This window comes from Cydia amplana, chromosome 6, assembly GCF_948474715.1.
Source record: "Cydia amplana chromosome 6, ilCydAmpl1.1, whole genome shotgun sequence".
In the NCBI taxonomy this organism is placed as follows: Eukaryota; Metazoa; Arthropoda; class Insecta; order Lepidoptera; family Tortricidae; genus Cydia; species Cydia amplana.
Window position 1 is genome coordinate 9,552,757 of NC_086074.1, and position 27,159 is coordinate 9,579,915.

At 39.9% G+C, this 27,159-nt stretch overlaps 2 protein-coding genes across 4 annotated transcripts in view; both read right to left on the reverse strand.

The window, feature by feature from the left end:
* LOC134648835 (nuclear cap-binding protein subunit 3-like) overlaps positions 1–27,159 on the reverse strand; it is a 299,957-nt gene that overhangs the window by 221,553 nt on the left and 51,245 nt on the right. The gene's annotated exons all lie outside the window — the stretch shown is intronic.
* The window catches only part of LOC134648825 (ecdysone-inducible protein E75), a 168,049-nt gene that overhangs the window by 6,917 nt on the left and 133,973 nt on the right, over positions 1–27,159 (reverse strand). For 2 of the 3 annotated variants that reach the window (XM_063503393.1, XM_063503395.1), the window contains exon 2: positions 9,714–9,802. In XM_063503393.1, coding sequence (XP_063359463.1) covers positions 9,714–9,802 — 89 coding nt within the window. Of the gene's footprint in view, positions 1–9,713; positions 9,803–13,821; positions 14,104–27,159 lie in introns of those variants that run through there. The other variant, XM_063503394.1, reaches the window with a different exon arrangement.

The following is a 27,159-nucleotide window of genomic DNA, read 5'->3' on the forward strand; positions in this document are numbered from 1 at the left end:
TGACCTCCTTCCGCGAAAACAAAACCTTCTCGCGTGTATGGACATGGACTCCTCCCGAGGCAGATATCGCGGTGTCCGTACGACGATGACATAGCTAGCCCAATGCCTCGTTACAAACGTACCATTCCAGTTATATAATTAACAAGCGAACGAACGAGCCACTATCGAAATGTCAACGACCTCTGACTAATTAACACGGTGACTTCGTTTGGAGTTCCAGAAAAATAATAAATAATACCATTTGTCATTTACTCCCTATTTAGTTTCATTAACTGTAAACAATGTGGGCTGGTTGTGTTGATAAAGAGCTCGTTCCAATTAGTGGCGATGCCTACGAGGACTCAATATGGGTAATGCGTTACGAGTTATGTAGGTATTCAGTCTTCAGGAAAAACTTGTATTTGATAACCTATTTATAATGTGGTTAAATGTAAACACGTGGCCTCGATGATTCATTGCGTTATTTTTATTGACGAACAATGAATAATATTAACTTTATTCGCGAATATGTATTAATTACATGTGTGTAATGGTGTTGGAGGTGCATCGACCGGGGTTGCGCAGGGTAGTTTCTAAGGGTATGAATGGCGCACATGACTCGCGTGTTCTGCACGTAACCGCCGTTCTCATGAGTCAGACAGACATATAAATAAGTGGCACATAAATAAATACATAGCTGTACCGTGCAGGGTTTCGTCAGAGCGCGCGATGTGGGTCGCCACCGAGAATTTTCGACACAGCTAGTCGCCTAGCCGAGCGATAAGCGATCGACCGACACTTTTTGGTCGTTAACGTTACATTGACACAGTTAAGCTTGGATTATCGCTAACTGGGCTTATTGTGCCTAATTTCTTAGTTTTAATGCGGAGTTCTTCCTATTCAGTGTGTCGAAACAGTTTCCCGCTATATGGTTTGAATGTGTTTTTTTAGAAAAACCCAAGTGTAATGACAAAAGCTTATAGTCACACTCGCGACTTATCATTCTTCAAGTAAAACAATAATGTAAATGACTCATACACTGGAAAACAATACAGTCCGTTTTAGGCGCTAAGCTCACCAAAACTGATATTAACTGTTAATAAATAATCGTAATAGGCAGTAAGACGGGTGACATGAACATATGACAATGTAACGGTGCAGGCCGGGGCAACGACTCGGAGACGCAACGAGATAAGGACTGGCGCGCAATCACTGTTTCGTCTCACGTTTGTCATCGGTGACGGAGTAGAGTAGAGTAGAGAGCGTTTATTAGTGACCAAAAATAAATAAATAAAAGAAAACAACAGGTAACATAACAACATAGAAGTCACGTAGGTTTGCGCTCGCACGAGTCTAACAGGATTGTAAGACCCTTGTACTTACTTACTTGTACCATCTTTGTCACGAAATATTACTATTTCTAATATTGAGATAAGATAATTCTAAACTAAGATGTTATTTTAACATTAAATGTAGGTATCGCAAGCAGGACTTTGCTTGCCAAATCGTTACTTATAAATATAACCGTACAAAGAAGTGATTGATTTATTTATAGGTTTTTTTAAATTTGTTTATAGGTAAGCAAACGCTGTATTTTTCCCCATCGGTCGTATGACTGGCAAGACCTACAAGAACAGAACTAACAAACAACTTCGGCGATAACGAAAATGTAGACACAGAACAGTAACCTCATAAAAGCGGCATTTACTAGGAAGTCAGGCTTTACCGGCCCGCTAGGTGCAGATGGGCAGATAGCGCGCTGACTCACGCCTGTGATTCACTTCCCGCTCACCTATCACACGCTTATTTATAGCGTGATCACGTAATTCATATCACACATAATTATTAGCTATTACTTCATAATAAATTTATTGAGTACTATGATAAGTTTTACATGCTCAATTGTGAGTAGAGTACACTGTACTTCTAATTTTAAGTCACCATCTACATATCACTAACTAGCAAATAAATAATTTGTATTTGTATTTTGTATTTGTATTTGTTAAAAAATACATGCTGATTTAATCAAAGCGTTACCTTGTTTTTCTTTTGTCGATTGACAGTTTGTATCTTAGAAATAGATTGGCGTCAAACATACGCGCGTATGCTGAAGGTATCTGTTTTTTGTTGTTTTAAAACTAAGTTTATATGTACTTCATTTCAAAAAGTGTTCAGGTTTTTAAAGGCTCAGCAATTCGCATACAACATCCCTGGAGTTGCATGCGTCCATGTGCTATGCTACAGTAAACCATCGGGCGGGCTGTATGCTTGTTTACTAATGTGCAGTCGTAAAAATAATAAATCACTACATAGTATAAAACAAAGTCGCTTCCCTGTCTGTCTGTCTGTATGTATGCTTAAATCTTTAAAACTACGCAACGGATTTTGATGCGGGTTTTTTAATAGATAGAGTGATTCAAGAGGAAGGTTTATGTATAATTTGTTAACCCGTGCGAAGCCGGGGCGGGTCGCTAGTATCACATATATTACTTCTTTTCTTGTACCTATAAATACCTATGTACATACATTTGCCGGCAAAATAACAATTCCTATCTACCCGTTCCGTGTTTACCATAAAATCTTACTACGAAACAGAAATAGGCCATAACGTGTTACATTTATCCCTAATAACGACCGAGGAAAGCACTAAAATCTTTATTACGAAGAGTCAAGTTCGCTCGGCGCGGCAAACCGGAAACCGCGGGCGCAACTTGCAGTGTGATGCTCGCAATAAATATGACCGCTCGGGGATCAACGAACTTTTGAGCTGACAGTTCAAAAATAATGTGGGTTACGTTCACGTAGCGTACGTTGGCCGTAGAAGTTGTTTACGGGTCTCGCGCGAGGTAAGCGTTAGGTCGACGCCCGCTGCACGGAATGGTGTCGAAAAATAAGCGACCCACAATACGACACGAGGAAATTATGTCGGCCGAAGAACAAAGGCAAGCCCAGCGGAACTGTAAAAGGTGAGCTGGCCTTTTATTTTACAACTATGCATTTATTTATTTACAGTTTGCAAGTCTTTATATAAACTGAAGTACATATAAGCATGACACTTATCAACATTTCTTTTAGCGTGCTGAGGGCCTACCGCGAACCACGTTCGACGTGTTGCCTCCCTGTCACACTTACGTACGAATTTACAAGTGCGACAGAGAGGCAACACGTCGAACGTGGTTCGCGGTAGGCCCTCTGATTGACTAGTGAAGAATGTCTTCATACTTTTACTCCGCCATTTAGGTTTTTATGCAAGTAGTAAGCAGTTAATGTATAGTAATCAATATACAATACTATATATAACCCAGCCAATATAGTCGTAGCTATCTATGCAACATCACCAATATTTTCTTGAAATAGTGCAAAGTTCATTTCATCTTGCATACAAGACAAACAAAAAAGCGGCCAAGTGCGAGTCGGACTCGCCCATGAAGGGTTCCGTATTTAGGCGATTTATGACGTATAAAAAAAAAACTACTTACTAGAACTCGTTCAAACCAATTTTCGGTGGAAGTTTACATGGTAATGTACATCATATATTTTTTTTAGTTTTATCATTCTCTTATTTTAGAAGTTACAGGGGGGGGGACACACATTTTACCACTTTGGAAGTGTCTCTCGCGCAAACTATTCAGTTTAGAAAAAAATGATATTAGAAACCTCAATATCATTTTTGAAGACCTATCCATAGATACCCCACACGTATGGGTTTGATGAAAAAAAAAATTTTTGAGTTTCAGTTCGAAGTATGGGGAACCCCAAAAATTTATTGTTTTTTTTCTATTTTTGTGTGAAAATCTTAATGCGGTTCACAGAATACATCTACTTACCAAGTTTCAACAGTATAGTTCTTATAGTTTCGGAGAAAAGTGGCTGTGACATACGGACGGACAGACGGACAGACGGACAGACAGACAGACATGACGAATCTATAAGGGTTCCGTTTTTTGCCATTTGGCTACGGAACCCTAAAAATGGTATTTGAATTTACTCGATTTCAAATTTAGGTTACTCATAATAATCTGTTGTGCTGTGTTACAAAAGTCGAATTATAGTTGCAATAATTAATACAATTGTTAATATCAGCTTAATTATAGAGTTGAACCATTGATAGTAAGTACCTATTAGTGATAGTTATCTCTGTATTTAGTTATTGGAGTCAAGGGCCTATCAAGTTACTACGAGCCACGAGACCTACGCAATCAGTTAAGAGTGCTATTACATTTCGGGGATGAGCGAGTTTAGGTATTTTACGCGCTGCGGCAGGCCCCGCGATCTCAGGTCGCCGAACCCTTCCACCGCATTTTCCCTCGGTCGCACTACAATGATGGATTAAACATTCTTGATCCGATCGTGAAGCACATTGAAATCAATCATAACAACACTAACGGTACTTTAATATCAAAGTCCTAAAAATGTTATTTGGTACGAAAATACTAAATCCAGTGCAAATATACATACTTATGTAGGTCATTATTACTAGAAAGAAATTATACGTACTTACTTAGGTACTCGCTTATTTTCATTTTACGTCATTGCATATGGTATAGGTTGTATAGTGAAACTATTTTAGCTATATAATAAAACCTTTAATTTGTATCTTAAGTTTAGAAACGAGCTGATACTAAGCATCTGATGATGAAGCCTGATGATGATAATGAAGGTGGTCACGGATACCAATCAACCATGTTAACCATGTAGTAACATGATTAGGCTCGTTTGATTCGTCTCAACAAGACCTTTGGCACTAGGTGACACTCAGGGTCTGATAATGGAGCTGGAAGGTGGCCACTGGTACCAGTCAACTATGCAATTAAACCACTTCGTGTTTGAGCTCGTTTGATTCGTCTCAACAAGATCTTTGGCACTAGGTGATACTCAGGGTCTGATGATGGAGCTGGAAGGTGGTCGTAGTACTGAGGGTCTGATGATGGAGCTAAACCACTTCGTGTTTGGGCTCGTTTTATTCCTCTCAACGAGATCTTTGACACAAGATAAAACTCAGGGTCTTACGATGAAGCTGGAACGTGGTCAACGGTACCAGTCAATCATGCACCTAAACCACTTCGTGTTTGGGCTCGTTTGATTCGTCTCAACAAGATCTTTGACACAAGATAGTACTGAGGGTCTGATGATGGAGCTGGAAGGTGGTCACTGGTACCAGTCAATCATGCAACTAAACCACTTCGTGTTTGGGCTCGTTTGATTCATTTCAACAAGATTTTTGACACAAGATATGACTCAGGGTCTGATGATGGAGCTGGAAGGTGGTCACCGGTACCAGTCAACCATGCAACTAAACCACTTGTGTTTGAGCTCGTTTGATTCGTCTCAACAAGATCTTGGACACTAGGTGATATTCAGGGTCTGATGATGGAGCTGGAAGGTGGTCACCGGTACCAGTAAACCATGCAACTAAACCACTTCGTGTTTGGGCTCGTTTTATTCATTTCAACAAGATCTTTGACACAAGATAGGACTCAGGGTCTGATGATGGAGCTGGAAGGTGGTCACCGGTACCAGTAAACCATGCAACTAAACCACTTCGTGTTTGGGCTCGTTTTATTCATTTCAACAAGATCTTTGACACAAGATAGGACTGAGGGTCTGATGATGAAGCTGGAAGGTGGTCACCGGTACCAGTCAACCATGCAACTAAACCACTTCGTGTTTGTGCTCGTTTGATTCGTCTCAACAAGATCTTGGACACTAGGTGATACTCAGGGTCTGATGATGGAGCTATGGTGGTCACCGGTACCAGTCAACCATGCAACTAAACCACTTCGTGTCTGGGATGACAACCTTCCAGCTGCACATCAGACCCTGTGAGTACTATGTTGTGTCAAAGATCTTGTTGAGACAAATCAAACGAGCCCAAACACGAAGTGGTTTAGTTGCATGATTGACTGGTACCAGTGACCACCTTCCAGTTCCATCATCAGACCCTCAGTACTATCTTGTGTCAAAGATCTTGTTGAGACGAATCAAACGAGCCCAAACACGAAGTGGTTTAGGTGCATGGTTGACTGGTACCGTTGACCACGTTCCAGCTTCATCGTAAGACCCTGAGTTCTATCTTGTGTCAAAGATCTCGTTGAGAGGAATAAAACGAGCCCAAACACGAAGTGGTTTAGCTCCATCATCAGACCCTCAGTACTATCTTGTGTCAAAGATCTTGTTGAGACGAATCAAACGAGCCGAAACACGAAGTGGTTTAGTTGCATGGTCGACTGGTACCGTTGACCACCTTCCAGCTCCATCATCAGACCCTGAGTCCTATCTTGTGACAAAGATCTTGTTGAGACGAATCAAACGAGCCCAAACACGAAGTGGTTTAGTTGCGTGGTTGACTGGTACCGGTGACCACCTTCCAGCTCCATCATCAGACCCTGAGTCCTATCTTGTGTCAAAGATCTTGTTGAGACGAATCAAACGAGCCGAAACACGAAGTGGTTTAGTTGCATGGTTGATTGGTACCGGTGACCACCTCCCAGCTCCATCATCAGACCTATATATTCTGATTCTGACATGTCATCAAAAGCATTTGTATTCAGCCATTTTTTAATTTAGTACCTATAAAATATCAGATCATTTCAAATATCTTTAATGCTGTCCGGTAGTTACATACTATACTATAAAACCAAATACACAGTACTAGGATCAAAGTTTCTCAGTCGCCGTTTACACGCACTGTCACGCACACAGTATAGCATTTTACACGGCGCCTGCCGCACACAATGATAAAAAACCTCGTCGTCGCCGTTGAAAACGTGCGGAGCCGAGCGACACACGTCCTACCTCTACAAGCTCTGCCGCGGCACTGAGCTCACGACCGCGCGTCATCGGTAATATTAGAGTCGTTTTCAAAAAATTGCCAAAAAATTATAGTAGAATTTCATAAACACTAATGTATACCATCAGTATAAGCAAACGCTGCAGATTGCTTGAGTATGAAAATGACTTCGATATTAAGTAGAATTTCGTAGGAATTGACACTTGTTTCGGAGAGAAAATTGAGTTTGTTTTTCTTCGATTTTCTCTTTCTCAAAGGTATTTAGGAAAAATGTCAAAAGTAATTCCTAATGTACAGGGTATTAGTAATACAAAATAGCCAGCTTTACCAGAGTAAACTTCTCAACATTTACAAATACGAGCTCACAATTTAGTGCTTCACGTGGTTTTTCGGAAACAACCATCAGAAAAAAAATCGTTACTAATTTAATAAGCCCTTTTTCCAATATTTAAAAAGTAATTCCTAAAGATAAGAAGACGCTTTTACCGTAACAAGTACTCATTGTTTCTAATAATGACCGTAAAGTACTGAATGCCATCGAGGAATATCATCAATTTTGCATTATTTTGACTTTTCTTGTTGGAGCGCTCTTAATTGTATACAGAGTGTGAAACTTTGCACGCCGCAGAAGATAAATAATCTTATATACAAATAAACAGTTAACTGTTTATATGTAATATGTATAGGTATCGATAACAAAACAAACCTAGCCTTTCAAACCACTAATGACCATTTTACTATCGCGTATATCAATGTACAAAATCAAAGGTTCATTGACATCAGTCTGCGTAGGCAGCTTCGAACAAATGAAAACCGCCAGCCTGTCCCGTCACCGTTCGCTGGCGCCATTCAATGAACGTTTGCAATCGTAGGCGCGTAGCGCCGTAGCAGCACCGCCGCTCCATTCTACACGCAGCGCCATCGCGCGGCGAGTAGCTGAACTAATGTCGTGAGTTGTTTATTCACGTCACTAGTTGGCGCCTCGTTCGAGTTATGAAGTGTTAAGTAACGTTGGAATGTCATTTTAGGTTGATGTTTTTCTTGTAGTACCATGCGAATTGCGAAATATACGATATATAGTATGCACTTTGATAGCAATTGTATTTATTTTAACAATTGTATATGTAGCTGTCATGTGTAGTTGTTATGTGAAATAACGTGGTTTTCTACTACTGACAAGCTTTAATCCGTATTATTATGGGAAAAGTTTGCTTATAATAAATTTTCCAATTAGTTTTTAAACAAGTTTTATCACTTTTGAACGCGCATTTAAGAGTTTAATGGCATAATAAAGCGATCAAAGTGGCGAGTTAGGGTGGCCCAGCGGCAGACCCGCTTTCATCCGTGAAAGCCGTCTGGTGCATTGTGCACGATGGCCAGACGGCGAAGGACACACATTGTCCGGGAGCCGTGCCCGAGCGCACTGAACAAACCAGTTTCTGTACACTTGCACTTCTATCGCTGTCTGCTCCTCGCTTTCACGCTTATAACGACCTTTGCCGGGGTCGAGGGTCGGTTACCGACTGTGAGATTGTTGCATTATAAATTAAATACAAATGCACGGATGTTATTATTAAAAGGAAGCTTGCGTATTTGCATTCTATCATATCCATTAAAGGAAACTGAGTTAAACTCGTTCGCACTAGGAAGTAATTAGAGTGACTGCATTGCTCTTGAACGTTCACTGGACACGTACCAATTTACTGCTTTCGCTAACCTTTTACGCTTGGACGTGAGATCGACAGGTTTCCACAATTGGTGTTATGAGCATAGCTATTTGTAGCTTTTGATTTTCTGTTTATTGACATTACAATGCGCGTCGGAGAGGCTACCCGCACGGGCGACCTTGTGTTGTCGTTTACTTTTTGTTGACGACGGTGTCCGTGCTTGTATCCACCCATTTATGGATTGTGTTGTTTCTCACGTCTTGCCTCTACTTTCAATTTGACTTTGCCCGGAAGACGAAACTTAAAATTAATAAGGACAAAAAGCTGTCCATAACTCGTAAGTGCTCAAGGATGCGGGTAGTGCGGGTGATATGGTCGGGACGTGACACGAGGGTCTACTAAATTACTAACTTAACATGAAATTTTGTATTCCCATTTTTACGTGCAACGATATTGCATGATGCACTTTAACCCTCTACTTCATCATTTTAAAACGAAACAATTTCGTCATCCCATCAAATGGGTACAAACTGGGTCAAAAGTATATTTACGGTTGGGGTGGCTCTATTCAGAGACGTTTAACCTTTCCGCGCTGACCTCGTCTTGTGCCCGTTGCACAAAAATTATAACATTATAAAAGAGCTCGTTCCCATGTGATTGTTCCGGGACAGGTATCAAGTAAAATAAAAAGTGATCGAATGAAGAGGGGCCCGGTTGACTGGCGGCAGGTACCTGGCGGACCCAAAACCGCTTTCGATCTAACAAGTTCACACGACGTTTTTATAGCTATTCAATACTAGGCATGTAAATCGGATTTATGTTGTGTAAATAAGGTTATCTGGTCGCTTTGTTCGCAGAGATTGTCTTCCGTGTGGTGCGGCCTTGCGGAGCAGTTCTGGCAGGATGGAGTGCAACAGTCACCTGTTTGAAAACTTCCTGCTCCGCAAACTACCCCAACTACTACTTACAGACTACTTTTAGGTTTAATTAACCTGTCATTACGAAGGTAGTGTGGTTGTGGCATGTATAATTTGTTATAGGTAGATCTTTGTCGAGCTAGTGAGCATGTTGGCTTTCGAAAACAATTATATTTAAAAATATCAATGTATAAGACATATGAACACTTTCAATAAAATGTGTTACTATGACATTGCGAGTATGACGTTAGTGTGGTAGGTTATTGTCCCCGTGCTTTTGTTTTGTGTCATCACACAACACAACAACAGCATTGAAAGTGTTCATATATAAATATAAGAACTCATGTAAGTGATATTTACCTTGCAGCCCTCACAGGAATGCACGCCGTAATGGAATCCACTGGCTTTATCGCCGCAGACGCGGCACAGCACCGTGGTACCGTCGAACTCTGTAACAAACACAACAATTACATCAGCTGTAAATTTGCCTTACGTGCTTCGGTGTTGTAGATGGTGTTAGGGGCTAGTGCCAAGCCAAACATCCTGAGTCGTAAGGTTTGTATAAACACGGGCCGCACGTGAACACCGATAACTCGATGGCCTTGCAGCGCTACATTCACAACTGCTCATAGCGAAAATTGCAATGCTTTTGTATCGAATCGACTGACATTTTAATAATAAAAGGTTCAGTTAACAAGAGGCTATATTACTCGTAGATGACGGAAGTTTTCACCATTTTTCAAAGTATCTCACTTCTATTTAATCTGATCAGATAATTGGTTTATTATTGCATACTTATTATAGAAAAAACAAGCGATTTGTCGATTGAAAATGGAAGAAAGTGAGTTGAACTATTTGATTAGAAAACTATTATGACGAGCGCTAAGCTGCGGCCGCGCGAGTCTTGTGGCTGCTAACTGCACGCACAATGCAATTCTCACTATCTTCTTTATGAAAACTATTTTAATTTAATGGCCTTTTAGATTATTTTAGTCATTACGTAAATTCCAGACTCGCATACTTTTACTATACTTATTATCTCCAAATCTGTCTCACTAGTGAAACGAGTGACGCAACCGCAACGAGTTGCGTGCGTCAAGGTGACGCTCAATAGTTATTTTGGTTATATTAGAAAGCGCAGACCCACCAGTAACTTGCGTGGAGAGTCAACGACCTCACTGCAACTAACACAATGTGACATAGAAACCGATCCACCCTGTTGAATATGTCTGCATATCCTTGTTAGAGATATCTAATAAGAGCAATATTGTTCTAGTCATAATTGAAAAGATAATTAGTAGATGGAGTCATTAGTTTGAACATTAGACTGCGAGTTGATAATGGGTGAAACGATTTGGTTAGTAGGTCAGTGATAGACAAAAAGTCCTGCGGCGGATGGGTTGCTATGTCCGGAGCGCGGGCGGCGCGGGAACAGGTTTGCTGCGCCTTCGACTGCTCTCACTTTCCTCTCCCAGCCGTTTGTTTATTTGTTAAGGGAGCGCGGCGAGCCTTTTGGAAGAAACTTTCTATTTCTGGCGCGCACCACTCGCCGCAGGTCGACGCACCGTCGCTTTCTATGGAGTTACTTTCTTTTTTCTACAGACTGCTTGATTACCCTCGGAGTTATAATTTCGGTCTCATCTCGAGCGGCGCTTTCAATGGTGCGTACTCGCGATATAGTGGGGATCACAATGGGGCAGGGAAAGTGCTCGGCGCCGCGAGACGTAACTGGTGCAGTTGCAACAGACGTAGGTGGCGTGCAGCCATTTCTCCAAGAGTGATGCAACTCGCGCGTTTTTCTGAGCCGCGCGTGTGAGAGCTCGCTAGTTGGTTACGTCAATTAGAGTCGAGGAAAGCGCGAGAAAGTCGCCGCCACGTAACGCGAGCACCGACCGTGCATAACATTGACGTTGCTGTTTCGACCGCGTTCCGAATCGGTGTCATGGCGATGCTTGTTTGTAAATACATTTTGTATGTAACTGTGCAAAAAGCACGTTTCTATTCCTATACCACTATAGCACACGTTTGTGTACTATCCGGAAATGTTAACCAAGGTTACGGTAGCACATATTGCTGACAGAGTAGGTATACTAGGTATCAAAAATATAATGTCAGCAACAACGCCACCTACTTTGTGATTGTATGTTAAGATGCCGTCACTAACACTGCCATAATGTTTATAACATATGGTTGCATGTTCAACGAGTGGTTTACTGGCTAGTGTAGTGAGACTCGACAGCGTCGCCTCGGGAGAAAAGTAAAAGTGATAGCGAGAAAGCAGCTGACGCCTCGCCTCGTGCCTTCCAGCGTGTGTATGTTATGATTATATACCATTTTATTAGATCTCAAGACAACAAACGTTGTAAGTTCCGTTTTAGAATTTGACTTTGATTTGACTCGATGTGTGCAACGGTTAACTCTTTTGTTGATTACAGAAATTTCATGGGAGAGAAAACAGAATAAAGGCAATCGATAAGATCATTAGGAATCGAATAGAAATGTATAAGGACTCCCTGTGGGCATGCTTCAGACCCCCTCAATTTGCAGGGGAACCGATCGATACTGTTCGACGAGTGTATGTTTTGCACAATGCCGTTTTAATTGTTTTTGGGGCCCTTCCGCGCGGAAGTGTTGCCAGTTGTATTAATCCATCAATAATTCGTTCTGCGAACGGTCCGTCATTCTGCTCAAACTTTCCTCTGTATACCCTTTCATACTAATGATTCGTATGCAATCATTAATCTTATGAAAGTCGTTTGCAGCTAATCTAGCATAAAATTGTGATTTCTGTTGTGGGCTTTTCAAATTTGATATTATTTTTATTCTTTACTATTGTAACCGTCGTTAGCTCCAACGAAGATTTTGTTAGGTTGGGCAAAGATAGCTATAACACATATAACAATAACAATATTTTTATTCATAATTAAAGTTTAGCAGGAAGGTTACATTGAACCCCGCACTAGGCATGGCCTGTATCGCGGGGGTCATGAACAACACGAGATACCAGAAATAAAATTTATAATTATACTAAACATAATAATAGGAATTATTTAGGAAAGAGAGAGGAGTGTGTACTTGTATATGTGTAAGGTTGTTGTGAGGAGGTAGTGAAAAGTGTGTGAATGAAATCTAAGAATGTGTGAGTGTAAAAGTTTGTTACATTTAAGTGTGTACCTAAATTATAGATTTTTAATATACCTATGTCAAAATAGTATTATTTGTCGATTAAAAAAAAGGTTAAATATTTCGGCGATCTCGGAAACGGCTCTAACGATTTCGATGAAATTTACTATATGGGGGGTTTCGGGGGCGAGAAATCGATCTAGCTAGGTCTTATCTCTGGGAAAACGCGCATTTTCGAGTTTTTATATGTTTTCTGAGCGAAGCTCGGTCACCCAGATATTACCTATTTAATACGAGTACTAGTAAGGTCAATGTGGCTAATTCAGTCGTAGGGTCTATTCCGTCCATTTGCGTTTTTCTCGAACAACAAACAAAATTGATAAATTCATCGACAAAGCAGCGATTGCTTTTAGTTTCAGCAATCAAAAGCAAATGGTTTTTTTCCCACGATTGAAAATCAAAGAAATATAAGCTCGTGGACGGAATAGTCCCTTTCACGGAATTAGCCACATTGACCTTATGTATCTACCTACCTACCTACACATTTGCCGGCCAAAATTAGTGCCAATTGTGTTCCATTTTTAGGGTTCCGTACCCAAAGGGTAAAAACTAAGATTATTACTAAGACTCCGCTGTCCGTCCGTCCGTCCGTCCGTCTATCACCAGGCTGTATCTCACGAACCGTGATAGCTAGACAGTTGAAATTTTCACAGATGATGTATTTCTGTTGCCGCTATAACAACAAATATTAAAAACAGAATAAAATAAAGATTTAAGTGGGGCTCCCATACAACAAACGTGATTTTTGACCGAAGTTAAGCAACGTCGGGCGGGGTCAGTACTTGGATGGGTGACCGTTTTTTTGCTTGTTTTGCTCTATTTTTTGTTGATGGTGCGGAACCCTCCGTGCGCGAGTCCGACTCGCACTTGGCCGGTTTTTTCTTGTAGGTGGGTACCTAAACGCTAAAATCTAAATTTCATTGAAAGCAATCCTTACATTTTATGAAATATGATAATATAATTATATATATGTATGTTTATTATGTTATTGAGGTAGGTGCCTTCTAGTGATAAGAGTAGGTAGTTATTTCAGAAAAATAAAACAATTAAGTTGACAATTGGCACCAGAAAAATATGATAGCGCAAAAGCTATTAAAATAAAAATTTGTAGGTATACACACTTCTAAAGATAAGGGTCTATACCTATTCATATTAAAATTAGGGCAGGTACCTACCCTACTTTTACATAACGTTGCAGTAAAATAATCAGCAACAGGAAAGAGTGTAAGTATCCTCCTTACAGAAGTAAACAAACAGTACTGATAGTTTAGAGGTCAAATCCTACCTATATGCAGTTCGGGCTCCCGTTCCCGGTGCACCGGGTTGACCATCCCGCCGTCCGCCGGCAGCGCTTCGTAGCGCCCGTAACTACTGTCCGGAGACATCACTAAAGTCAATATGTCCTCACTACACTACACGCTTCAGCACATCAGAGCCCCTGGGGCCTGCACATTCGTCCTGCCCGCACTCGTCACAGGACGGCACCGCATGAATCGTTCGGGAGCGAGGGATGAAGGTCGCTTTACACTGCACGCGCCGCGTGCGCCTTGCTCGAGCTCGATCGACGAACTGAGCGAAGCCCGCGCGCGCTCCTGCTCGAAACCACGCGAGCTTCCCCTTAAGAGTGAAAGTCTGCAAAAAGATCGGCTCCCCGTGCGATACAATCGGTTCGACTGCGGAGCGCGCGCCTCAAGCAATTCTCGCCCCTATCGACTTGTAGCTCTGTTGGCCTATGTGCTTAGAAGCGAGGCTCGGCGCGCTTCGAACTCCGAGGTCATTGCCGCGCCGCCGGTGGACCAATCGTGAGCGCGCATGGAAGTGCGCGGCGAGCGATTGGAGGACCGAGAGCCCCTCGCCCCTCGCCACGGCTCGCGCTCGAGTTCGAAGACCCGAACCTTGCGTCGCGCCGCGGCCAAGGTCGCGCGCGAGCGGCACCGCGGCTACGAGCGCAAGCGTTGGAGTGGGACACCGCCGTGGCCGCTCCGGTTGCGTCACACTACCAAAATATTTTTGGTGATGGAACGCGAGTGAACTTGAACACGAAATCGAGCTCATGGATGGTAAGCGCTGGCTGTAGGTCGCCGCGTGCCGGAATGACTAGCTGCAGTTACGCCCCTGACAGTATCAATACAACAACAACTGTTCTTACCATTTTTCCCTGCCACACAAATTCTTTCCAACTATCGCATCGCATAATTAGGGACGAGACGAATGATTAACTTTATTAAATTAGCAAACGCCTATATAGATTACTTATCTACGATTTAACATCTCAACATTAGTAAATATTGATAAAAAGCTATAGTTACCGAACGATCCACATAACGCGTGTTATTCTTATTATCGATAAACAAGTTTCCATCAACAACACGCAAGTATACGTAACTTGTTATGTATAATTCGGTCGTTGCGAACTTGCGCTCTAACGCCGGGGGGTGAGAGGTGTTTTTGGCGCGGTGTGGCGGGCGAGATATGGCGGAGTGGGCGGGAGGTGAACGACCTGGAAATTTTGGCGCAGGCCGGTCAAGGCCGCAGCGCAGGCGCGGACGCCGCATGACTCGCTCCTGCCACACTGAACCACTGCGATGTCCTAGTCCAATTCCGCGCCATTTTCCCCGTCCCATTATGATTTGTAATTATTAGGTACCTTTTTTGCGTTATGCCATAATACTATTTCGCACTCCTTATATATGTGTATCAAATAAATACAACACAACACAGTGAATACAATCACTGTATGCCTATAATATCTACTTATTTTACGGTCAAATCACTAAACAACACAAATTACCATGCTGAATTATTTATATAGGCAGGCTTGACTGTATCGCGTTGATAGTGTTGATACCATGACAACATTGACAAAACACACTACTATGCTGATCGCTCCTACTAAACAATCTAAACATTTATCCTGATTCAAATTCACGAAGTACCGATCTCATCTCAACTCCCTTTCCCTATAATGTATGTTCTGATTTCAATTTTCATAATTATGGTTATAACCTCGACTGTGACCACATAACTCATTACATTTGCATTACATACCCAATTTAGTATTAACTATACCTTTTAATTTAATAAATACTTAATAGTAACATAAGTTAACCCTACACTTGGTTTTGCAATAGACATCAACGAAAACGGTGCATTGTTCAATTGAATCGAAGTTTTGTGGTCCAATTTTCCAGTACCGTTGCCAAAAATATGTTCATAATAACAAAGGTATAATTACTAAAACATTATATTTGCAAACTCTGTCTGGGGCCAGATGCCAAGAAAGTTTTTAAAAATAGTAATTTCGGTAATAATAAACAGTGTAAACACACGTTTTGCGCATTTTAAAGGGTTGCGCCCGAACCATCTGACAGAAAGGTGCGTTCATTTTTTTCAAGTTTTGGCTTCAATTATTTCGCCTCAATACTTTCCCTTTTGCACAAAGGAAACATTTTTAATGGCTTCGCAAATATCCTTCCACGTGCATCCAAACAAAACCTCATGTTTTAGTAAAAAATATCCTTTACCTCATCTCGTAAGCTTGCATCGGTTCCCTACTTACTAGGGGCATTATGATCGTTGTAACCATATTGTAACATTTAATTAACAGTCTTAAAAAGCTGGATTAATACAGGCTTATTATTATGAATCCCAGCAAGACCTACATAGTGAAAGATTTTTTTGCGTACCTACCACCACAGATCATATACCACCAATCCTTTCAATCAAAATCTGCAAGTGCCTAATTGGTATTGTTAATGTAAGCAATCATAGTTAGATTTTAATTAGGTACTTTAAACAATACAAAAACATTAGCGTCATGCGTCATGTGTGCATATCGAATTAAGGTACGAGAAAGTGAGTGAAAACCCATTTTTTACTTCCTTCCGGTGCCCCTACTTTTTGAAGCCGGGGTGAGAATATCAAATTTCGAGTTCGGTTTCCCTTACGATGGGACAAAAAACCGCCAAGCTAAATCATGTTCTATGTATCTTTAGTGAAGAGTTCAAAGTGTATTTACAAACATGAAGTCCACGTTTGGCGTCGGCAGTCGGTAGCCACATGTGTTGTTTAGTATTGTGCATTGTGACCACTGTGCACTGGCGGGATCGAAGCACTCATGATCTCGATTGATCGCTGCCATTTTTTATGAAGAGCCCTAACGCCATATTGTTAGCAATTTATGGCTTCCCTTTTTGCAGTTCCGGCCGGATACTGTTTTTTTAAATAGTACGTTGTACGTAGTAGGTACGTTGTTTTTTAAGTTCATAAATAGTAACGTCGTGTGGCCTGTCCTGTGGTTAATTAAGAATTATATGTGAGCAAAAATTCAAATTTTCCCCTTCCTTTTAAGCTTCCTAGTTGTTGTACCTACATGTTTCGCCCTACCGTCGACTAGTAACGTGTCAGCTGGTCACGATATTTATACTTTTTGGCAATAACATTAAAAAAAGCATGAATAAGATTCGAAAAATCCAGTTCACATTTATTGGCAAGTCTCCAAGCCCGTTAAAACTTGTTGATAAGTAGTATAAATACCCATACAAATGATGAGGGTGCCCTTGTGCCGTGAAGGACTTTCGGACAATGGGCAGCCCGCGCTCAAACGGGACCCAACACTTATTTTTACTACGCCATTATTCCCAGTCATAAATTAGTTTAACAACTCCTTTCAAAGAACCAATGTCAGGGATCCCTTTTACGACTGACGACCGCAAAGCCCATATTGAAAGTAAATGATTTATTAAATGCATAATATAGAATTGTTGACCTACTAAACAGATATTAAATAACTCCCTTAGGAACTTGATCTTGTGTTGACAGTTCAATTTTATAAAGTAGGCGCAAATTTTGTACTGTTTCGTAATAGAGCTGGCAATGTCCGCTTCAAATAAACAAATGATCATATTTAACTAAAACGTAATAACTTGTAATCGGAGGCGTGTCGGCTGCGAATTCATTTGAAAACATATAGCAAAGTCACGAGGAGCCTCGTTGGCAGTTTGGCAGGGACGAGCGTGGGCTCGGTCAAGGCCTCGTCTGAATCAGAACGATCTGAGAACAACACCGGGGACCTACCTACAAGTTTGGAGATGGTTAACATTAATTTGCAACTCCATATCCAGTTTTTAACACCGCGTTTGCAATCGATAATCATCACTTTTAACATATGTATACAGCTTGGCAAAAAAGAGTAGAAATTAAAAAGTGGCAACACTGTAGTGTCGACCCGTTTTCTTATAGCTGGTCAACCAAATCTTGTCAGTAAAAAAAGACGCGAAATTCAAATTTTCTATGGGACGATATCTCTTCGCGCCTACATTCAAGATTTAGTTGACCAAGTATAGTCCGTCAACCAAATCTTGTCAGTAGCAATGTAAAGCAAACTAAAGTAGGGCAACACTCAAAGAGCAGTATTGCGCTAAGAAAAGCAGCAATGTACATCGAACCAACAGATTTTTTTTTCCGCTGAGCGCGCCCTGCGTACGTCAATTCAAATTGTCACTCGCGGTTTATTGAAAAAAATTGAAACATGGACGGACAATTTAAAAGCGATGTTAAAACAATGTTAATCAAAATGATGAACAAATTTGAAGATATCAAAAACAACTGCTTATATTCTCTTTGTTCCCTATCTATGTCTTCTAAGTTTACTAAAATAAAATCATATCAAAATGCAGATAATTAGATAGTGCATATATTTGTTATTTACAATATAATATGCCACTTGTTAATGTAAATTAGTGTACTGTTCTGGATGAATATGACATACCTGTGTAATTTTTTTGATTGGTATATATTGTACAATATACATATTAAAAATAAAACAACTGATATTTGGGTGTTTATTTAATTTAAAGGTAAATAAGATAAGGGTCACTTTTCGACTTGGTTGCGTTGTACACGTACATAAACCGCCATAGGTAAGTATTGTCTGAAAAGATACTACGTACTACGAACGCCTTATATTGGGCAAGATTTAATCCTGGAACAAACATGTATGGATTAGGTAGATATTGCGAAAGAACGGCGATATAATCAAGGCTCTTAATAGTGTTTAAAAGGTTTACCTTTGTAAATAGTCACAACTGATTGCTGAAAATATTAGACATGTGGGCCTATAGACGGTTTCCAGGACACAATTTATGGTCTTGTTGGATAGATGTAGGCATACGTTTTAATTTTATTTATGCCTTTTAACCCTAAAACAAAAAAACTGAACATAATCTTAAAAGTTCGAAAGAGTTCTTCCAATACTTGTCATAACCTCAATTTTTAGTAATGTTTACCATCAACGAGCATGATTGTACATTGTAGGCCCCTTAGCTTTGCTTATTCTTATTTAATGTATTGGTATTTAATGGTGACAGCAGAAATATCTCTTGAAACAGAAACGATTCAGAATGAAAACCAAATGAAAACAAATAAGGTGACGGCTGTCATTCACGATCCACATTCCACAGATAAAACACAGATGACACGCGTTTTGGAATTTTTTTTTTTTTTTTTTTTGGATTTTATGGCCTGGTTACGAGACCTTTAAGCCAACGTTTTGGAATTATTTGAACACAGTGTTGCTAACCCGCGATTTTTCAAATTTGCCGCCTTTTACTACTGACAAGATTTGGTTGACGGACTTTATATATAAATTGGTTTGAAAGGGACGACACTACAGTGTTGCCACTTTTTAATTTCTACTCTTTTTTGCCAAGCTGTATATATGTATTCATATTTACGGAATAACTGACAAGAGTGAAAAATAAAATAACCTAAGCTTGTCTTTGTTGTTATTTTGACGAGTGGCAGAGTTACGAGCTGCAAAGATATAACTTCTCTTCTCTTGGTACATCAGACATTTGTTCATCGCAAAAGAAACAGATGACACCATTATGAAAGATGCAATATTATGCATTATATAAGTCATCGAACGAGTAGGCAACCTAACATTACGTCACGTAATTACTTTATAATGAATTTTACTGAAGATCGCTGTCGACACATTTTTGTTAGCAAGTGATATTTTTGTCATTTGGGTACTATACGTCCTTAGTTTTTGTGGTTTCCGTGACTTCTTAATATCCACTCAGTTGCTTTTGGATTTCAAAAATTGTAGCGTAAATTGCTTCGCGTTTTTAAGCCAATGTCCGCGCGATGCAGTGTTTTATTGAAAAATTAATTAATTGGCGTCTAATGAACCATTTGCTATGATTTTTTTACACAGAATAGTTAATAAAACAAGGAATCTGATTCCGTTGCTTAATGTATGGGTAATTAAAATAAAAATAATTATAAAAAATGCGTAAACTTGACACACTAAAAAAGTCGAAACCTTCAAGCAGAGATGTATTTAAAAAAAAAACTAAAGCGATAACACCTATTTTTTAGTATCGTAAAAAAAAGTAGATTAGTTCTTCTTTTATTTAGTACCAAATACCATATAAGTGTATATTAAAAATCCTTAAATAAACATCATTTCATTTTATGACACGTCACGCAAGAAATACGCAGGACGGATCGAAATGTTTCGTTGATTCATGATGTATTTTTGAATGGTTAAAGAGACTCAAGTACGGAAATATAGTTCTAATAAGAACAAGTAACTAATAATCTTTAATTAGAATAGTCACAGTTTGCAATTATCGCTTTCATTACGATTTTACAAGTAAATAACAAGAAAGTATTACGTACCACCGCAGTTTCGGGTTCTTTTGCCGATCAAAAACAACACAATATCACATTTTCACTATAAATTTTTCACATCATTAATCACAGAATGTTAGAACAAAACCATATTACACAAAAGAAAACTGCTAAATACGGAATTACACTAATTTAAACGTAAATAAACAAAGCCGATATAAAAACACCCGCAACACCTGATCCGACGCCGGTAGGACTGGCCGCCATGTTGAAAAAATGGCCGCCGCTGGTGATTAGGGTCGGGGCACACAGAGTGCGTTAGGCACAGGTAGGTCCAGCATTCGAAAAAGTATGCAGACATTATTTTCAGTCACCGTCATATTCTTATCTACGTTATTTAAGGTACTTTTCCTTCATGTGACATAGTCTGGGGACACCCTGTATATGACCATGCACTAATAAAAGATATACCAATAACCATGTGCAAATAATGTCAGGTTTCCCCAAAACACAATCTTAGTAGTTGAAACATTAGTAGGAACACATAACAAGAATGTACCACACGGGCACGCAAAGCGTCTAGTGTGCCTCATGCCTTACGACGTCCGAGCGAGACGTTCGCTAAATTGCTTTTGGTAGCTAGAGTTACCAGCCGCCCGGCACATACTTACAATTGTTTCTTTCGCTAATCCTGTATAACATATCACAGGTTTAAATGATTTTATGATTATAAATGAAACTTTATATTTAGACTATTTAAATAACAATATTTTATTTGAAAAATATGACTTATTCTTCAAAGTCTTATCTTATTTCAATCGCAAGTAACCGAAAAAAATCACCGTTTAACTACTTTGAAGTGAGATAGTAATTCATAATTCTACATTAGAACTGAAATATACATTCTATCTGTTAGTTAGATAAATACATAATCGTTTGGTATAAAATTTAGATAGTAAAAGAGTAATTAAAAATACTTACGGCTTTTTTAAAACACCGACCACTTTTCCGCAACTTCACTTTCGCACAACTTTGAAACCGACAGCTGTTTAAAATATTTTTATTTTATCATGTTGGCTAATTTTTTTTTTCTGTATTGCCATGTTATTTGTCTATGCTCGGAACATAGTTTAAACCGCTTCCAAGCCGCCACTCACAGATAAAAAATCAAAAATCGTACAATGGTCGTCTGGTAGCTCTGGCTACCAGAAGCAATTTGTAGGCGTTCAAAGTTGGTAGCTCTAGTTACCAGAAGCAACTGAGTGGTTATGGAATAAGTGACGAAGAGTACCGAGCGCTGTCGAGTTTTCCCGAAGCGAGCGAGGTCAGCGCGAGTCAATTACCCCGCGACTGCGCCCGCGCCGCGACAGCACCCGCCGCCGCCACGTCGCTCCAACCGAAGCGCTTACAGGAGCCTTCGAATTCAGGTTTGAGCCGGTATTTTGACTGAATTTTATTTGCAAAAACTGGCACTTGACAAAAACGAGTCTGCATGGGGTATGGATGGACCTTCTTGCCGAATTCTGCCTTGGGAACTTGCTTGGCGTCTAAATTGGTTCTTTTGGAAATTGATCTTGTTTTCATTGATTATATGATATTCAATTGGCTAACTACGGCCTGTGGCAAAGACTGTCACGACTGAAATGTAAAAAAAAGAAAAAAAAATACGTGTCGCAGTTATACTCCTGTCTCCTGCTCATAGCTGTGAGTAACATCGTGATGATCTAATGAGAGAGATCTGATGTCAAGTTATACTCTAAAACTCTAAAGTATTATGCAAATTTGATTTGTATTTCCATTGCCACTAAACATGTGTATCAGTTTGAATGTCACTTGTTGCTGTTATAGACTAGGAGTGGTGTAGTTACAGCAGTGAATTAGCAACACACAGGCCGTGTGATCCGGACGCGCCAATCGCCGCCGACCTCCGATTCGGCAACCCGGGCCAAGGCCAAGGTCGGTACGGTGTGCCTCAATTAATAGCGCTAGCACGGGGCCCCGGTAGTCCTCGTTCAGTGCCTAAAAATTAGGCAGCCATTTTAGTCTAGTCGCATCTCTAAGATAAGGATGAGAGTAAGAACGTAGCTCCTAATTTCTTGATTAATGATTAATTAATGATATAGGTAACTTAGATAACTATCTAAGTATATTCAATCTTAGTCAAATCGAAAGCGGTTTCAAAAATGTCCGAAAACTAGCATATTATCCACATAGAATGGTACTAAGGTACTTAAGAGCTTCGTTCAGCGCCTCAATTTTAGTTAGACAAGATAAATTTAGCTACAATTTACCACTAGTTCTAAAAATTATTATTCATACATACATCGTTTCCTAAAAAGTAAACGAATTTAATAGGTTTTATATCAACTAATCCTTACGTTGATTACCTATCAAATAACTACATAGTAAAGTGAAGACATAGCTATATTAGGTCAGGACACCTGGTTGCTCATGTGATACTGATACCTATCGGAAACATCTAACAAAATAACAAAACCAAATTGGCGAGTGACGTGATCGGCCTTCAAAGCTAGGCAAATATTTATAACATGTAAACTCGGTATTCGTTGACCCCGGCCGTGATTCCAAACTTAAATAACAACTAATGAACATATTGTTTGCCAGGAAACTGCGATGACGCATATTTCGGCAAAATGTTACCTATTTCGAGTTGTCCATGATTTACTCTGACGGTACACAGATCAGATACCGACAACTACTTAGCAAAACATTGAAAAATGAACATTACATGTATATATTTTTCAGATCAACCAGGAACTGAATTTCGGCTGTGATTGTACTTGAACACAAATAGCCGACATCCTCGCAACGACGGCCCTGGCCAAAATAACCTACGAGCCACGAGTATACTTCCGCGTCGAAATTCGGAAGTTAACTGGCATATGTCAAATGTCATTGACGGATCGCTCGAATTAGACCCAGCAGACAAGGTGAGACGCGTTAGAAGGAAGTATCTGTAGATACCTTCGGCAAGACCCTGTTATTGTTTTGACCTTAACTAACAATAATGATGATATATGCGTAGCCATTTATTAAAGTTTATCACACGTTCAGTTCATTAAAATGATGACTTAGATAATATATTTGGGATTATTTTAATAGCAAATCTACAATACGGAATGATATTTAATCATGAAGGCTGTCCATGAGTGTAACTTTCAGATATTTTACCTTGATATTTACGTGAAGACTTCCTGCTCTTTATACAATTATTTGTTAAAAAAGCGTTCTAAAGATATCGAGATAATAAGTTCAGGAATTGTGGAACAATCATTCCACCCTAGTCCGTCGACCGAAACTAAACCGAACGCGAACGTGTGAAGTAGAGCATTGAAATCGGCCATTAGCAAAATATGCTACAGCTTCTTCTGTGTAATTATACATTACAGGAGGGAAATGTAGTACAAATACGTGGAGTATTGGAGAAGTTATTGCGCAGCAAGCTCGCGCAATCAGAGCAGCGCGGCGCGAGTCCCGCGAATGATGCGCGTTGTATAATCTCGTCGATTATGTGCGCGCTAACGCAGCGTAACATTGCTGCACTACTCACCTACACTGTAGACTGCATACAAAATGCGCAAGAATGAGGAAGCACCTAATTTCAAATGCTTCCTACTCGAGCAAGTGCTAAAAGCGTGCGCGTGCGTTGTCACAAAACCATCATTTGCACAGGTGATGCGATCATTATTTCTCATATCTCATCTCAGGTTGTATTTTTATTAGGTACATCCTCGGTGATCCCTATAAATACTGCGCAGTAGTTGAGGATTAGCATTATTTATGGGGTTGCTTGCATAAAGAGATTTGTCCCCGATAGATTGACGGGTCGGGTCACATTAATAAGTATACTCGCGTGTCCCGAATTTAGGAAAGGAAAAATCAACTAATATCGAATGCGACGGCCACTTGAACTCGAACCAAATACATTTTGATAAGCCTTCACCTTCGTCGAAAACAACAGGGAAATAACATTGGGTATAATAATAGTCAATCGTAAACAGGTCTACTATAATAGAAACGCTATTGACAGAGAGCGATGTGTAAGAAATCTTTACCTATGAATCCTATGATACTTTGATATAATAATTATTAAACTGATCTTTACGACGTTTTCGTCTTCTTAAAAGTGTCTTACTTAGGTCTTCGACCCTACTCCCAAAACAGCATTGGAATCCTATAGAAAGCGTGGTGGGTTGGTGGGTACTCAAAGTGTGGCAATATGGAAGTAGGTATGTAGATATTTTTTTACGCCTGCGACGTTAAAAGGAATGATTTGCCAAGTTTGCACCTGCAACGGCATAAATAATACTTTCTGGGGAGGATGAATCTGCTAGTGTCTATTTATCTGTAACTTATCAATCAAAATGTAATTTGCTAATCTGTCTGTTCTAATTAAGTACATGACTTATGAAAGTTACAGTAAGTAGTTTATTTTAGCAAATTTTCCTAAACCAAAACTTCAAGCGCGGGAGGCGCGGAGGAGCGGTGCGTGACGCGGGGCACGCACTGCCGTATTCGAACTTCAAGATATTCACGACATGTACTAGATCCATTCTAGATACGTTATAGTTTAGATTTCAACTAGTTCTCTTTTGCAGCGCAATTCGGGCAACCAATGTCACTTTTACGATAGATCGTGTTAGATATCTATTAGATGTGAATTAGATCTCTAAGTAATATCTTGTGGAAATCGTTCAAGAGTATCTTCAGAATCGCGGAAATGTCAAATTTGACAGGTTAGATCTTAAACATATCGTTATCGTATCTTGGCGATGTCTAATGGATATCTATTACAAAATCGAATCGGGCCCGCAGGCTCATCCGCAAATTGCGCACAATCTACTCCTGAAAACGTGCCCGAAGAAAGTTCACGGCCGCGCGTTGACGCGGGCCCCGCTCCTCCCCGCGCCCGCTTGCGCCTCTCACAGCCTTCCGCCCGCTCTTCGCGCCCACATCTATAATATCTCCCACTTGTGAATTCGCCAAATAGAGCACAACCTAGGTGTGAAGGGGGCTAACGTTTATCGGTTACATATTCAAATTCGACTGTACGTGCCATTTTAGGTCGACACCTCAATTTCTGTCCCCGAAATATAGACAAGGCAGATATCTATATCGCAAAAGAGAATTGTAGGTAGCGTTTACGCAAATGTACCTTGGGAGGTATAATCGATTTAATGGCATATTACCGATGATTGGTCAAGCATAACTATCAATCCACGTGGAAGCATTTCATGTAGGTACGGCTGTATTGCATATTATGTGGCAGGCTGGCAGGTCTGCTGGAGGGGGCCGGGACGGAGCTGGCAGGTTCGACCTTGGCTCGTTCGATGGCCGCGCGGCGCGTGTAAGCGCGATAAATTCGGCACTCGCCGCCGGAGTCTACTGACCCCGTGTTTGCGACCAAATGGTCCCCTTCACTATATTTAACGGCTGATGTTGAAAACAGTATCCATTTTTTGTTAGCTTTAACACAGCCTAAGAAATATTCTAGCGAAAAAACAATTGAAGACAGGAATTTGGCAGTTATATAGTTACCTACGTCATCCAGTTTGTGATCAATTTGGCAGTTATATTGTTACCTACGTCATCCAGTTTGTGATCAAAAATTTGGCGTTTAGCTAACAACTCGAGCTATTTACTCAAGTGGCTTACAAAGAAAAGGTTCTGAGGCACTGAAAGCTATTATAGTTCAATTACTTAAAGTGGCTTTAATTCGAATCTCGCAGCCTACACCCGAGTCTCGTGCGAAACGTGATGTTTTCTTATCGATAAACGTCTATCAATTGGGTCAACTATTAGGTTATCGGTTTATTTATTTATAATACATAATAATAACCGAGTGTTTTTTTCTTATTTAACTTTAGTGGCGTTTAACCAAACATCAACACAAAATGAGCTCGAATGTAAAATATTTAGTCTGTTGGGAATGTTGGAATGTTGAATTATATTGTGTATGAGCACTTCTTTTACATGTACATACATACCTAGAATATATGAAAATGTTCTGGATCCGATAGATAAGGCAAAAGGTATCAAAGGGACGAACTAAGGATGCAGTTGAAATGCAAGCGCGACCGGAGAAAGTAGCGCATTACCTATTACAAACTTTCTTCCGACCAAACCGGTTTTTAAATTGTTTTTTTCTACAATGTCTTGGCGCCACTGTACTTTTTTATGCACTAATTTGGTATTTGTGTTCTGATTTATTTTGTATAACTCCAATGTTATTTAAGATAAGATTTATTGTTTAACTGTGTTAAAGATATAGTGACAGATTTTCTATGTCAACATCTAGAATTATGAGCGCTATGCGCTATACTAATTATTTATAAATATCTATCTACTTTTCAATACCGGATAATGTAATCTAGTATTGTATTTTTTATTGAACAGTACCGGTTATGTTAGTAATTTTACTCATTTTAACATAATGTGCGCGATGATTATTTGTGAAGTACAAGTTAGAGTTGACTATAATTACGTACGGTTACCCGGGATTGTTACTCGTTCGGTCGCAGTTCATTACACTGATACGAATTAGTACATTCTGCGTGGGCTGGCAAATTGCTTTTATAATATAAAATGTAATAGGCCGCGTCCGCGTCTATTTGATTATAAAAGTAACTAAGAAGCTAATGTCACATAAAATGCTCTACTCTAGTTGTGCATTTTAATGTTATATTTTAAATGCCATTACTAAATCTACATTGTAAATTGTAATACACGTTCCACATGTCTTTTAGAAACTGAAATACCATGTTTGTATTAAAATCGAAAGCAGCGCGTCGAGATCGAATACGTATTATTAAGTCCATTAATTTAAACTCATGCAAAAACTTCCTTTTATGATCGGGGTGGTTTCGATTTTTGGCAATCGGTAATTTGTGAATACACTTCTCGTTCCCCAGCTGGCGGTGAAACGCGGCACCCGACCGCACCTTGTCATTACTAAAAAGTGGAT